The sequence below is a fragment of the Ylistrum balloti genome, unplaced genomic scaffold (assembly GCF_031769215.1).
Source record: "Ylistrum balloti isolate Yb309-2 unplaced genomic scaffold, AGI_CSIRO_Ybal_v1 Utg370070, whole genome shotgun sequence".
Taxonomy (NCBI): Eukaryota; Metazoa; Mollusca; class Bivalvia; order Pectinida; family Pectinidae; genus Ylistrum; species Ylistrum balloti.
This window is the reverse complement of record NW_026782112.1, coordinates 648,696-662,892: the sequence shown is the minus strand read 5'-3', so window position 1 is coordinate 662,892 and position 14,197 is coordinate 648,696. Positions and strand designations below refer to the sequence as shown.

At 37.8% G+C, this 14,197-nt stretch overlaps 1 protein-coding gene across 1 annotated transcript in view; it reads right to left on the bottom strand.

Moving 5' to 3' along the window:
- Positions 1–14,197, bottom strand: part of LOC132549635 (GRAM domain-containing protein 4-like) — a 29,702-nt gene that overhangs the window by 7,144 nt on the left and 8,361 nt on the right. Inside the window, exons 4-15 of the mRNA XM_060213585.1 lie at positions 12,737–12,846; positions 12,191–12,353; positions 11,046–11,071; positions 10,549–10,640; positions 9,042–9,133; positions 8,728–8,779; positions 8,457–8,522; positions 7,801–7,844; positions 7,068–7,174; positions 6,083–6,237; positions 5,582–5,699; positions 3,964–4,054 (exon numbers count right to left, since the gene is read on the bottom strand). Coding sequence (XP_060069568.1) covers positions 3,964–4,054; positions 5,582–5,699; positions 6,083–6,237; positions 7,068–7,174; positions 7,801–7,844; positions 8,457–8,522; positions 8,728–8,779; positions 9,042–9,133; positions 10,549–10,640; positions 11,046–11,071; positions 12,191–12,353; positions 12,737–12,846 — 1,116 coding nt within the window. The remainder of the gene's footprint in view (positions 1–3,963; positions 4,055–5,581; positions 5,700–6,082; positions 6,238–7,067; positions 7,175–7,800; positions 7,845–8,456; positions 8,523–8,727; positions 8,780–9,041; positions 9,134–10,548; positions 10,641–11,045; positions 11,072–12,190; positions 12,354–12,736; positions 12,847–14,197) is intronic.

Genomic DNA, 14,197 nt, shown 5'->3' with positions numbered 1-14,197 from the left:
GGATATCACGTGGCACTATCGTGGTGACTTGTTACATTACCGTGGGGATATCACGTGGCACTATCGTGGTGTCTTGTTACATTACCGTGGGGATATCACGTGGCACTATCGTGGTGTCTTGTTACATTACCGTGGGGATATCACGTGGCACTATCGTGGTGTCTTGTTACATTATCGTGGGGATATCACGTGGCACTATCGTGGTGACTTGTTACATTATCGTGGGGATATCACGTGGCACTATCGTGGTGACTTGTTACATTACCGTGGGGATATCACGTGGCACTATCGTGGTGACTTGTTACATTACCGTGGGGATATCACGTGGCACTATCGTGGTGACTTGTTACATTATCGTGGGGATATCACGTGGCACTATCGTGGTGACTTGTTACATTACCGTGGGGATATCACGTGGCACTATCGTGGTGTCTTGTTACATTATCGTGGTGTGATATCATGTAACACTATCGTGGTGTCTTGTTACATCATATCTCATTGTGGCTGTGACATAATCGTGGGGATATCACGTGGCACTATCGTGGTTTCTTGTTACATTACCGTGGGGATATCACATGGCACTATCGTGGTGACTTGTTACATTACCGTGGGGATGTCACGTGGCACTATCGTGGTGTCTTGTTTTATGGGGATAAAAAAATGTATCGTAATATATCGTGGGGATATCACGTGGCATATATCAAAAGCAGGCACTATCGTGGTGACTTGTTACATTACCGTGGGGATATCATACTATTAAATTAGTGGGGAAAATCGTTGACTTGTTACATTATCGTGGGGATGTCACGTGGCACTATCGTGGTGACTTGTTACATTATCGTGGGGATATCACGTGGCACTATCGTGGTGACTTGTTACATTACCGTGGGGATATCACGTGGCACTATCGTGGTGACTTGTTACATTACCGTGGGGATGTCACGTGGCACTATCGTGGTGTCTTGTTACATTACCGTGGGGATATCACGTGGCACTATCGTGGTGACTTGTTACATTATCGTGGGGATATCACGTGGCACTATCGTGGTGACTTGTTACATTATCGTGGGGATGTCACGTGGCACTATCGTGGTGACTTGTTACATTATCGTGGGGACATTTCATTTTATCGTGGGGATGTCAGTACTTGTTACATTAATGTCACGTGGCACTATCGTGGTGACTTGTTACATTACCGCTTACACATTATCGTGGGGATATCACGTGGCACTATCGTGGTGACTTGTTACATTACCGTGGGGATATTCACTTCTTCATTTAATTTTTCACGTTCTTTTGTGGTGACTTGTTACATTATTTGTCACGTGGCACTATCGTGGTTTGTTACATGATGTCAACTTCGTGGTTTGTTACATTATCGTGGGGATATCACGTGGCACTATGGCACTTGTTACATTATCGTGGGGAATCACGTGGCACTATCGTTGACTTGTTACATTATTATATGAAGTGGCACTATCGTGGTGACTTGTTACAAATAACATTCGTGGTGTCAAAATTCACTGGCACTATCGTGGTGACTTGTTACATTATCGTGGGGATATCACGTGGCAAACTTGTTACATTATCGTGGGGATGTCATATCGTGGTGACTTGTTACATTATCGTGGGGATGTCACGTGGCACTATCGTGGTGACTTGTTACATTATCGTGGGGATGTCACGTGGCACTATCGTGGTGACTTGTTACATTATCGTGGGGATGTCACGTGGCACTATCGTGGTGACTTGTTACATTATCGTGGGGATGTCACGTGGCACTATCGTGGTGACTTGTTGACTTGTTACATTACCGTGGGGATGTCACGTGGCACTATCGTGGTGACTTGTTACATTACCGTGGGGATGTCACGTGGCACTATCGTGGTGACTTGTTACATTACCGTGGGGATATCACGTGGCACTATCGTGGTGACTTGTTACATTATCGTGGGGATATCACGTGGCACTATCGTATCGTGGTAACGTTATCGTGGTGACTTGTTACATTATCGTGGGGATATCACGTGGCACTATCGTGGTGACTTGTTACATTATCGTGGGGATGTCACGTGGCACTATCGTGGTGACTTGTTACATTACCGTGGGGATGTCACGTGGCACTATCGTGGTGTCTTGTTACATTACCGTGGGGATGTCACGTGGCACTATCGTGGTGACTTGTTACATATAGTGGTAACTTGTTACATTATCATGGGGATATCACGTGGCACTATCGTGGTATCACGTGGCACTATCGTGGTGACTTGTTACTATCGTGGTGACTTGTTACATTACCGTGGGGATATCACATGGCACTATCGTGGTGTCTTGTTACATTATCGTGGGGATATCACGTGGCACTATCGTGGTAACTTGTTACATTATCATGGGGATATCACGTGGCACTATCGTGGTGACTTGTTACATTATCATGGGGATATCACGTGGCACTATCGTGGTGACTTGTTACATTATCGTGGGGATATCACGTGGCACTATCGTGGTGACTTGTTACATTATCGTGGGGATATCACGTGGCACTATCGTGGTGACTTGTTACATTATCGTGGGGATATCACGTGGCACTATCGTGGTGTCTTGTTCCATTATCGTGGGGATATCACGTGGCACTATCGTGGTGACTTGTTACATTATCGTGGGGATATCACGTGGCACTATCGTGGTGACTTGTTACATTATCGTGGGGATATCACGTGGCACTATCGTGGTGACTTGTTACATTATCGTGGGGATATCACGTGGCACTATCGTGGTGTCTTGTTACATTATCGTTGTGATATCACGTTATCGTGGTGACTTGTTACATTATCGTGGGGATATCACGTGGCACTATCGTGGTGACTTGTTACATTATCGTGGGGATATCACGTGGCACTATCGTGGTGACTTGTTACATTATCGTTGTGATATCATGTAACAATATCATGGCGACATCAATCTCATTGTAGCTGCAGACTTAAGGTGGAGTTTAAAAGATGAAATAAGTAAACATTAACTGTTTTATGAGAATAAAAAAATGTTTAATATACCTATACCATATATCAAAAGCAGAACACCGAAGTGTTACCAAAAGCATAATTAAAAGTTAAAATCGATGGAGCGAGAGCAAAATTTATAAATAAAGGAACATTTAAAAAGTGTAAGACCAGGTGTTGCGGAAGGAGTTTTGTCTTCTCCTTTATCAGCAAGCGACACGTTAATCATGGTAAATCCTAGTTATATAATGCCGGTAATGTGAACGTTGTTCTCAATTGATCACGTTACATTACTTACTTGAATTGACCAACATTTACATTTTCGTCAGTACTACATAAGACGCTTACACTACCGGAACCTCTGTTCTTATTCTTAATATTCTTCTTCATTTAATTTTTCATTCTTTTGTTTATTTCATCCACCAGTTTCATGAAATCTTATTTTGCAGTAAGATTCTAATGCCATGGCGAGTGTTGTTCTTTCAATCACATATTATTCTGTAATATTATATGAAGATCGTACACAAATAACATTTAACAAAATTCACTTGATATATTTGTAGAGATTCGGTCAGAAATTACGGCTATAATTTAATGGTAATAGTAACAGTAAGAAATGAGAACTAACACTTGGGTAAATTATGAACAAAAGAACGATTAACACGAGGACTCCTGAAAAAGTATCAGGAGAATTGGACCAGGTGTTCCGGAAGAGTAAGCGTCCCATGCTTCAGCGACGACAGTCGTCATGTAAACTTGATCAATCCAAGTAATGTCATCAACAGGAAAACTAACGAGCATCAGATATGTATAGCTTCATATAGTACTAAGAAATGAGATCAATGCGATACTATGACGACCGTAAAACGTCCTCATACACGAATAGGCCTAATGGTAACAGATATAAGCGATAAAAGAAAAAGTGGTCAAGTTGACAAAGGAAATTTTAGTAACTCTTTATCACCTTTTCGTGAGATATATCTTGCCATTCTTGAATCCTGCTGCAAAAGCCTTTTCTTTATTTATCAGCGTGCAACGTCGACCACCTTTCCAGCCTGAGAAAATTATAAACGAACTGTATAAACATATATTATGATAGCATTTGGCTGGGTATTAAAAATTCATTATTTAATGTTACTCCATTTTCAACTCACCTTACCGTCTTTCTAGACATTGTGACCTTTTGGCATTTCAGGTATGGCCATGTAAGTCATTATTATAGTATCTATGGATTACAGATATATTTATCTATTGTCTGACTGTACTCAGAAACGGATCACTGTCCAAAGAGCCAGTGTAGGGTATTGTCGGAGAAAAAACAAGAAATCGTCTGAGATTCACTTGAAAAAAAGTGTACTGAAATGTGTCTGAGGATTTTTTAAAGGGAAAAAGAAACTTTCGTAGACTTATACGAGAAAGTGGCCTCTGAATAAGGCATGTTAAAGAGGTTACTGTCGGAGGGTGTGAGATCTGGTTAGACACGTGTTAAAAAGGAGCTACTGAACAGTGTATGGTACAGATTACTGTAGGAGTGAGATCTGGTTATACAGGAGTTATAAAGGGGCTACTGAAAAGTGTATGGTACAGAGATTACTGTAGGAGTGAGATCTGGTTAGACACGTGTTAAAAAGGAGCTACTGAACAGTGTATGGTACAGATTACTGTAGGAGTGAGATCTGGTTATACAGGAGTTATAAAGGGGCTACTGAAAAGTGTATGGTACAGAGATTACTGTAGGAGTGAGATCTGGTTAGACACGCGTTATAAAGGGGCTACTGAACAGTGTATGGTACAGATTACTGTAGGAGTGAGATATGTTTGGACACGCGTTATAAAGGGGCTACTGAACAGTGTATGGTACAGAGTACTGTAGGGGTGGGATCTGTTTATACACGCGTTATAAAGGGGCTGCTGAACAGTGTATAGTACAGAGATTACTGTAGGAGGGAGTGAGATCTGTTTAGACACGCGTTATAAAGGGGCTACTGAACAGTGTATGGAACAGATTACTGTAGGAGGGTGTGATATCTGTTTAGACACGCGTTATAAAGGGGCTACTGAACAGTGTATGGTATAGAGATTACTGTAGGAGGGTGTGAGATCTGGTTAGACACGTGTTATAAAGGGGCTACTGAACAGTGTATGGTATAGATTACTGTAGGAGTGAGATCTGACTAGACACGCGTTATAAAGGGGCTACTGAACAGTGTATGTTACAGAGATTACTGTAGGAGGGAGTGAAATCTGTTTAGAAACGCGTTATAAAGGGGCTACTGAACAGTGTATGGTACAGAGATTACTGTAGGAGGGTGTGAGATCTGGTTAGACAAGCGTTATGAAGGGGCTACTAGATGATGTCGGGGTAGTTTTGCTTTTGTTGAAAAAAAAGAGAGACGTGAAGACTTGCGTGAGGCTACTACTACATATGTGACCAGATAGAATGGATACGGTCAAAGGGAATGCGGAAACGCTCCCAGATCAGCCTTGTTAAGGGACCTGATAAAACAGTCTGTTAGGAAGTGATTACAATCTAGAGATTTGTATCATAAATATACTACATACCATAGCCGACTTAGACTTACCTGATAAAGGGGACTCTGCCGGAGGGAGTGAAAACAATTCACAGAATTGTTTGTCTTGGTTAGAAATAACTTCTGTACTACATTCATCTAACTCCTCCCTGGTTTCAACAAACACGTACTGTTAAATAGACATTAAATACATCATTGTATTGTATTACACAGATTGGACAGGTTATGCGTCGGTTTTAAAATGAAATTATCTCCCATTGATAGTGGTGTCGGCAGTTGTTTGGGAAGAGAGTCAGATAAACGCCATTCGTAGCAATTCATTCATCTATCTGATGGTATGACATTAAATATGATATAACGGTTGTCGAAAAATAAAAAGTAAAAATATAATTTTTGGTTACTACGTTTACAATAACAGTATCGTTGTTATCACTTTGCACTCTACGTTTCATAATTTCCTCAATTTCACTGCTATTTTTCAAACGTTAACTTGATATATTTTTCCCGTGAGTGACGAGTGATCAAGAGGTTACAAAAGCCCGAATTATTTACTTTGTTCAACTCCGTCTTCATACATTCCTGTTGATATTCCACATCCGTTGGCAGAGACATCCACGTCTTGTGGGCAGAGTCATACTTTCGCTGTAGTCGTGGATATTTATTGTAGAAGTAGTTGATAATAAATACCTTCACTCCAAACATCAGACCTGTACGTATAACAAGTCATTAATACCTCCACTCAAATCTCTAATAAGCTACATAATTCAACAAATACTACACTTTAATACTGTACGTACAGTAAACAGGAAGAGTGGTAATTTAACTGCAAATGTTCACCGCTAAGATATAAGAGACTTAATGATAACTTCATCCCGGGACACCAACCCCAGACGTTTACGCCTACAGGATTTCGTTAGGTCCTAACACCAATCAGCGAATTCTGATTTGGCTATACTATGACTTAATCTAAATTTATAAGTTAATGTGTGTAATTATCTTGTGTGTTTTCTGTACAGTTTAAAAAAACGTCTAACTTCACCCACATATTTATATATACAAAGCGTAGTGACTTGGGAAAAGTTCCCGCGTGAGTGTATCAGATTCAAGGTCGTATATCAAAGCGTAACAATTCACTGTACGTAGCTAATTTTGTTGATACATTATTCAATATGTCCTATACACGCTTGTCTTCGATCTCTAAAACAGTAGCACATCATCTGCAAGTACAGACCTAATCCTCTCGATATCACAATCCCTATCATATAACCATATTTCTCATGGTCTTCCTTTTACCAGTATCCACGGTCAACGTCGCTCCTTCGCCGAAGTCATTATATTTGTGATAGTATGAAACACACACCAATAAAGAAATAGCGTAATAAATACATGTAGCAAGGAACAGTGTCTCCATTGAAGTGTTACTTGTCAAGCAAATGACTTTTGATAAACTTATCACAGCGACAAACAGATAATGTGGTGTTGGACATTTCGAATAAAAAGACCAGCAAGAAACATATAACAGGGTATGAATACCTACCTCCTAATCTTAACAGATGCATTGACGGCACGAAACAAGACATGATGAAGACAAACGTCAGTCCAAAGAACAATTGTCGTGTGGCTTGGTGTCGCCAAGTCAATAAACTGTTGAAGATTACACAAATGGAAATACTCTCTATATTAATATAAATATAATGTTTTGTACATACACACATACAGTACATTGGATAGCTAAGAGCTATATAGCTGTAGAGCAAACAAGACATCTTAAATACATTGTTATGGTGTAATATAGATTATTGATTAGGCAGGTTGGAGAGTTTTCTCCAGGAAGTTTGGCTTTCCTCAACCAACCAAACCGAGCACGTCCTCAAATAACCCTGGCTGTTAATAAGACGTCAAGAAATATAAACTTAACCAATTATAAATTAGGATTTAAGAAATTGACCTTTTTTCTCCAGTAACAATATGTTACCTACCATTTACTTTAACAAGTTTATTGGTAAACATCGTATTACTCTATGGAATATTTATCTTAAACAATTCTAATTAAAAAGTCTAAATATGAGGGCAATAGCTACAGGACAGAAATAAATTGACATGCTATATTTGTATATATATGTACCCAATGCTTCGAGTTCTAGATACACCTTAGCTTCAAACTTGTCGTTACCAACCTTCATAACTCTACTTATCAATGTGTTAACCAAACAAAACATTGCTGATGTGCGTTAATTAGGACATCCCTGAATAACGCTTCAAAGACTCACCTTTTGATTTTTTCAAGGCTATCAGCAGCGCCTTTAAGACCATTCTAGAACAGAGAGTGAATCTTCCAAAATGTGGTTTTCAGGTTTTATTGTGTTAAGTAGGCAAAGCGTTGTTCACATTTACTTCATATAGACAGTATGGCTAAATGTTTGCTTTTCAAATTTGAAAATACTTCTTTTATTGATAACTGAAGAATGTCAAAAATAGGAAGTAGTCAGCAATTAAAATTGAATCACGAGACATCATCCAGTGCTAACAGGTGTATTCAAATTGAAACTGTCACGTACATTGTATTGTTGTTTTGAGAAACTGTGTCACAACCGATGACGTTACGTAGCCAATGCAATGCTACATTACGTAATAAAATTGTCAAAAACTATTTAAGTACCTACATTGCTTAAAACTTACATTATCAACAATGCATTAGGACAAAACCATAAAATCTGGTCAAATATATCAATTAAGTAGGAAATCGCGTATTCGTCAGGGCTTATACTTAAACAAAATTAGTGTATTCGTCATAATTGTGCATGTCAATTCTTTCTTTCTTGTTTCCGTTAATACCAACATTCTACCTTGAGGGAAAGTTTTCACTCAAAAATATCGCTAACAACAAACGACGATAGTGTTGTTTGTGTTGTAAATATTTTCTCACCTGAACTTTCCTCGCTACTTGTAACACTAGATTAAACTTGTCCGATATCCCCAAACTCTCTTCAGGCTGTAAAGAAGGTTTAAATCCATGCAGTATTTAAAACTGAAAAAGGTGATATTCTATCAACAACGTCTATCATAAATACGCTTTCTTTATATGCATCTGAGTTTGAGTTCGTAACAATAATTTCGGATGAGGATATGATGCAATTCAAATCTTTCCGGTCGTTAATTATTTCTGCGATTGTTCATTAAATTTGATTGCGACCTACCTTTTCAGATTCTGTGCCGGGATCAAAGTAAGTAAACTCTATTTTGAAGCCACTGGAAAAATCACAAGGATCTTGCATAACTATTTCGTTACACGCAAATGATATATATATAATGTTGTGATACACGAAAATGATATGTGAATACTACAATGTTGTATATGTATATTATGTTGTGATAACTTTATATGCAATGTGTAACTATTACAGTATCTAAGGAATATGATTGTTTACCACAAAGTAAGATAATTGCAAGGATCAAACCTTTGTTGTCAGAAATCATTATTATTATTGTCTAAAAATAATAAAAAACTTACTGATGCTGTAGATATGTGATGAAAAGTCTGGCAAGGAGCATGATGACGACAACAGGGAGAAACCAGCCTTTCCAAACGGTGTACATATATATCTACAACACATACATAGCATTGATGTATACAAAAATATTCTTCGCAAACACCCTCACATACACACCCACACTCACACACCCACAAACCCACACACACACTCCACACCTACACAAACACCACACCCCCCAACACACACACTGTGTAATTAGTGACCCACCAGTAGTAGAGGTACTGTGTAGAGTATGGTAGTTTACTAGGAATACGAGTACTGTGTGAGATGGTAGTTTACTTGGAATACGAGTACTGTGTGAGATGGTAGTTTACTAGGAATACGAGTACTGTGTGAGATGGTAGTTTACTTGGAATACGAGTACTGTGTGAGATGGTAGTTTACTTGGAATACGAGTACTGTGTGAGATGGTAATTTACTAGGAATACGAGTACTGTGTGAGATGTTAATTTACTAGGAACACGAGTACTGTGTGAGATGGTAGTTTACTTGGAATACGAGTACTGTGTGAGATGGTAGTTTACTAGGAATACGAGTACTGTGTGAGATGGTAGTTTACTTGGAATACGAGTACTGTGTGAGATGGTAGTTTACTAGGAATACGAGTACTGTGTGAGATGGTAGTTTACTTGGAATACGAGTACTGTGTGAGATGGTAGTTTACTAGGAATACGAGTACTGTGTGAGATGGTAGTTTACTTGGAATACGAGTACTGTGTGAGATGGTAGTTTACTTGGAATACGAGTACTGTGTGAGATGGTAGTTTACTTGGAATACGAGTACTGTGTGAGATGGTAGTTTACTAGGAATACGAGTACTGTGTGAGATGGTAGTTTACTTGGAATACGAGTACTGTGTGAGATGATAGTTTACTAGGAATACGAGTACTGTGTGAGATGGTAGTTTACTTGGAATACGAGTACTGTGTGAGATGGTAGTTTACTAGGAATACGAGTACTGTGTGAGATGGTAATTTACTAGGACCACGAGTACTGTGTGAGATGGTAGTTTACTAGGAATACGAGTACTGTGTGAGATGGTAGTTTACTAGGAATACGAGTACTGTGTGAGATGGTAGTTTACTAGGACCACGAGTACTGTGTGAGATGGTAATTTACTAGGAATACGAGTACTGTGTGAGATGGTAATTTACTAGGAATTACTGTGTGAGATGGTAGTTTACTAGGAATACGAGTACTGTGTGAGATGGTAATTTACTAGGAATACGAGTACTGTGTGAGATGGTAATTTACTAGGAACACGAGTACTGTGTGAGATGGTAGTTTACTAGGACCACGAGTACTGTGTGAGATGGTAGTTTACTAGGACCACGAGTACTGTGTGAGATGGTAGTTTACTAGGAATACAAGTACTGTGTGAGATGGTAGTTAACTTGGAATACGAGTACTGTGTGAGATGGTAATTTACTAGGAATAAGAGTACTGTGTGAGACTTTGACTTACCAGAAATACGAGTACTGTGTAAGATGGCGACTTCCACGTCAACAAGTTGTTCACGCCTTTTACAGTACTTATGTAAGGCTTCAGTGCGATACCTTAGATTAGTGGTATAAAAGACACACAAATGTATAATAACACTTGTTGATACAAATTTAGAGTTATAAACAGTAGACTGAACAATATGTTTATCTGCATGATAGAGCGTTCTAAATATAGAACTGGTATACTATCACCTTAACCTAGAAATATTGTTAATTTAAATTCAAATTGTGTATATGTTTCTTTTCCAATGATTTAACACTTTAACAAAGTGTAATATTTTATTCACAGCACAATGAAGTAATTTTGTAGTTTTTAATGAACTGCGGTACATCAATAATTAAACCACGCATCACAAAAGTATAATATCATTCTCAAGCCATATTGCTTTAAACTTAACACATGTGATGAATGTATCAGATAACAATTAAACCAGGAAAACAATGATCACAACTACATACCAAATCTGTTGATGTTTTCTTTCAAACTGTAAATTAAAAAAAACGTGTAAAACAAGTACAAGGAGAGTATATTTCTGTCGACAAGTATCTGTTTTAAGTTTCCGATTAATCTCCGCTTTCATTGATTATTCGGTATCGTACACGAAAAAGAATATAGGGCTAACTGTTACATGAAAAAGTACTGACAGGTTAATTGATATATCAAATTAGATCGAAATAAAAGGTAAAATCTAAATAGGGAATCTATATACCTGATCATTGGAGAAGACAGTTAAGTACTTGATTTTGAACAATGCCTTTATATGAATGAATTAAAACATGACAGTTTACGACAAATATGAGGTACTAAACTCGGCTGGCAATGTCTCTAACATGCGTAATGTCAAAGATTATTGCAGAAACATGTGACTAGTACCTTTCAATACAATTTTAGAGTTTCATAGATAGAGTACAGCTAAATAGTGAATGACAGGTTGTCAATGGTAAATTTTCATTGCGTAACTGATAAAAAGTATTTTAATATCTACATATCTTTTAAAAGTTGTACATTTTCTGTTAATTATAACAGTTAAAAGTTTGCATAACCATTTTATTAAAATCTTCAAAAAATCCAAACAAAATAGGGGCGACAAAACATTAATTTATATCAATATCGTTTGGAAAGCGTAAACAATGTGTTTGCGCATGCGTGACGCGGGAAAATGAGAAATTCTAACAAAACGGTGGGTTAAAACGAGGTTAACTCCAGTTATCTCCGATCTAAACAGCGAATGACGGTAAACGCAACAGCGATTGTCGACCAGTGTCATTTTGATGCCGACAATCTTCATTATTTTTCTCAAAAAGTATCACAATTTTATGAACGGTCTAAATTTAAGTATTACAAAGCTAAATCCAATGCATGGTAAACAATGTGACAATTTAGTCTCATTAAACTGCATCATACTGCTTTATTGTCTCTCAACTCCTATCGATATTGTTACATTAGACATATAGTTATCCCCCTGTCTCTTGATTGATCCCACACAATATTTCCAGGTACATGTAAATCTGTATTAACGGTAACTTAAATGATTATCCTATATCATGCCGTGCTCTCCTGAAGTCCATAAACCAGTTCTTCTGTATTCACGTAGACTACTTACGTTTTCACAGTGAGGGGGTCTCCATCTGATTGTTCTTCCTCCTTGCCTCCTGGCATGTCCTCTGTGAAGTCATCCATTGTCTCATAACTAAATCGTACCAACCGAGTCCACATCCTGTCCACGGCACCAGGCAGGAACTTTTGCCTTCGCTGATTAAAGTTTTCTAAATCACAAAAGCGTGAAAAATAGAGCCTTGCTAGCATTTATAGTATTTTCATATAGGATGTCGTCTGTGTAGCAAAGGACGCTTATCCTTCAGAACACCCTGTCTTATTTTCCTTCTGCATTTCAAATGTTTCCAGCTTTCTGTTTAATGTATTGGTATTCTAAAAATGAACAAGGACCAGGTGTTCAGGAAGAGTAGGCATATTCTGTTTCATCGACGACGTCCGCCGTGTAAACTTGTTCTCAACAGGCGACAGGACGAGATATATTCCACTGAGAAGTGTAATAATAAAACACACACAACATATAGTATATACAGTACGATATATGAAGTACTGTCCTTACCATTCGTACCAGGAGGAGGAATAATACACAAGTTACCGATTTCTTCTTTTTCTGCGACTTTTGACGCATCTTCGGCTATTTCTAGTGCCGGTCTAGAAATGTTTTCAGTTCCACTTCCGGTACGTTGCCGATATATCTGGTGGTCTCTGAAGTGAAAGTCCGAAAGGAAGTTTAAAAGATATATATAAATACACATTACGATCACCGATTTCTTCTAATGTGACACACAGGGGAGATAAATCCAACTTCAACTTAAAAGCATGCAAGCAACAGGTTACGGAAATGACTTCAATATGATTCAAGAAATAACATTCAAAACATGAAACCCATGAATAGTCATTTGATATTGTACATTGTCAGGCGAAAAGCAAAATTTATTACAAATTGTGAATAAAATAAAGAAAATAAATGAAAAGAGATCGACAGAAATGTCAATATGTAGACGAGAAGGTAAACAAGCTCCAAAATTAAGTTTTCATATATGATATTATTTTAGAACAGCGTCAAGGCGACCTAACTTGTTGAAACATAGCGACAGCTAAAACTCGGAATTAGTCCAAATTGATTTATAGACATAACGGCTGTAATAGTAGACACGTGACCAATACAGATTCATGATCATCAGTGTATTATCAGATTAATTTACATCACGATTCATGATCATCAGTGTATTATCAGATTAATTTACATCACGATTCCTGATCATCAGTGTATTATTGATTTACATCACGATTCCTGATCATCAGTGTATTATTGATTTACATCACGATTCCTGATCATCAGTGTATTATTGATTTACATCACGATTCCTGATCACTAGTGTATTATTGATTTACATCACGATTCCTGACCATCAGTGTATTATTGATTTACATCACGATTCCTGACCATCAGTGTATTATTGATTTACATCACGATTCCTGATCATCAGTGTATTATTGATTTACATCACGATTCCTGATCATCAGTGTATTATTGATTTACATCACGATTCCTGACCATCAGTGTATTATTGATTTACATCACGATTCCTGACCATCAGTGTATTATTGATTTACATCACGATTCCTGACCATCAGTGTATTATTGATTTACATCACGATTCCTGACCATCAGTGTATTATTGATTTACATCACGATTCCAGTGTATTATTGATTTACATCACAATTCCTGACCATCAGTGTATTATTGATTTACATCACGATTCCTGATCATCAGTGTATTATTGATTTACATCACGATTCCAGTGTATTATTGATTTACATCACGATTCCTGACCATCAGTGTATTATTGATTTACATCACGATTCCTGATCATCAGTGTATTATTGATTTACATCACCTGACCATCAGTGTATTATTGATTTTCCTGACCATCAGTGTATTATTGATTTACATCACGATTCCTGATCATCAGTGTATTATTGATTTACATCACGATTCCTGACCATCAGTGTATTATTGATTTACATCACGATTCCTGATCATCAGTGTAT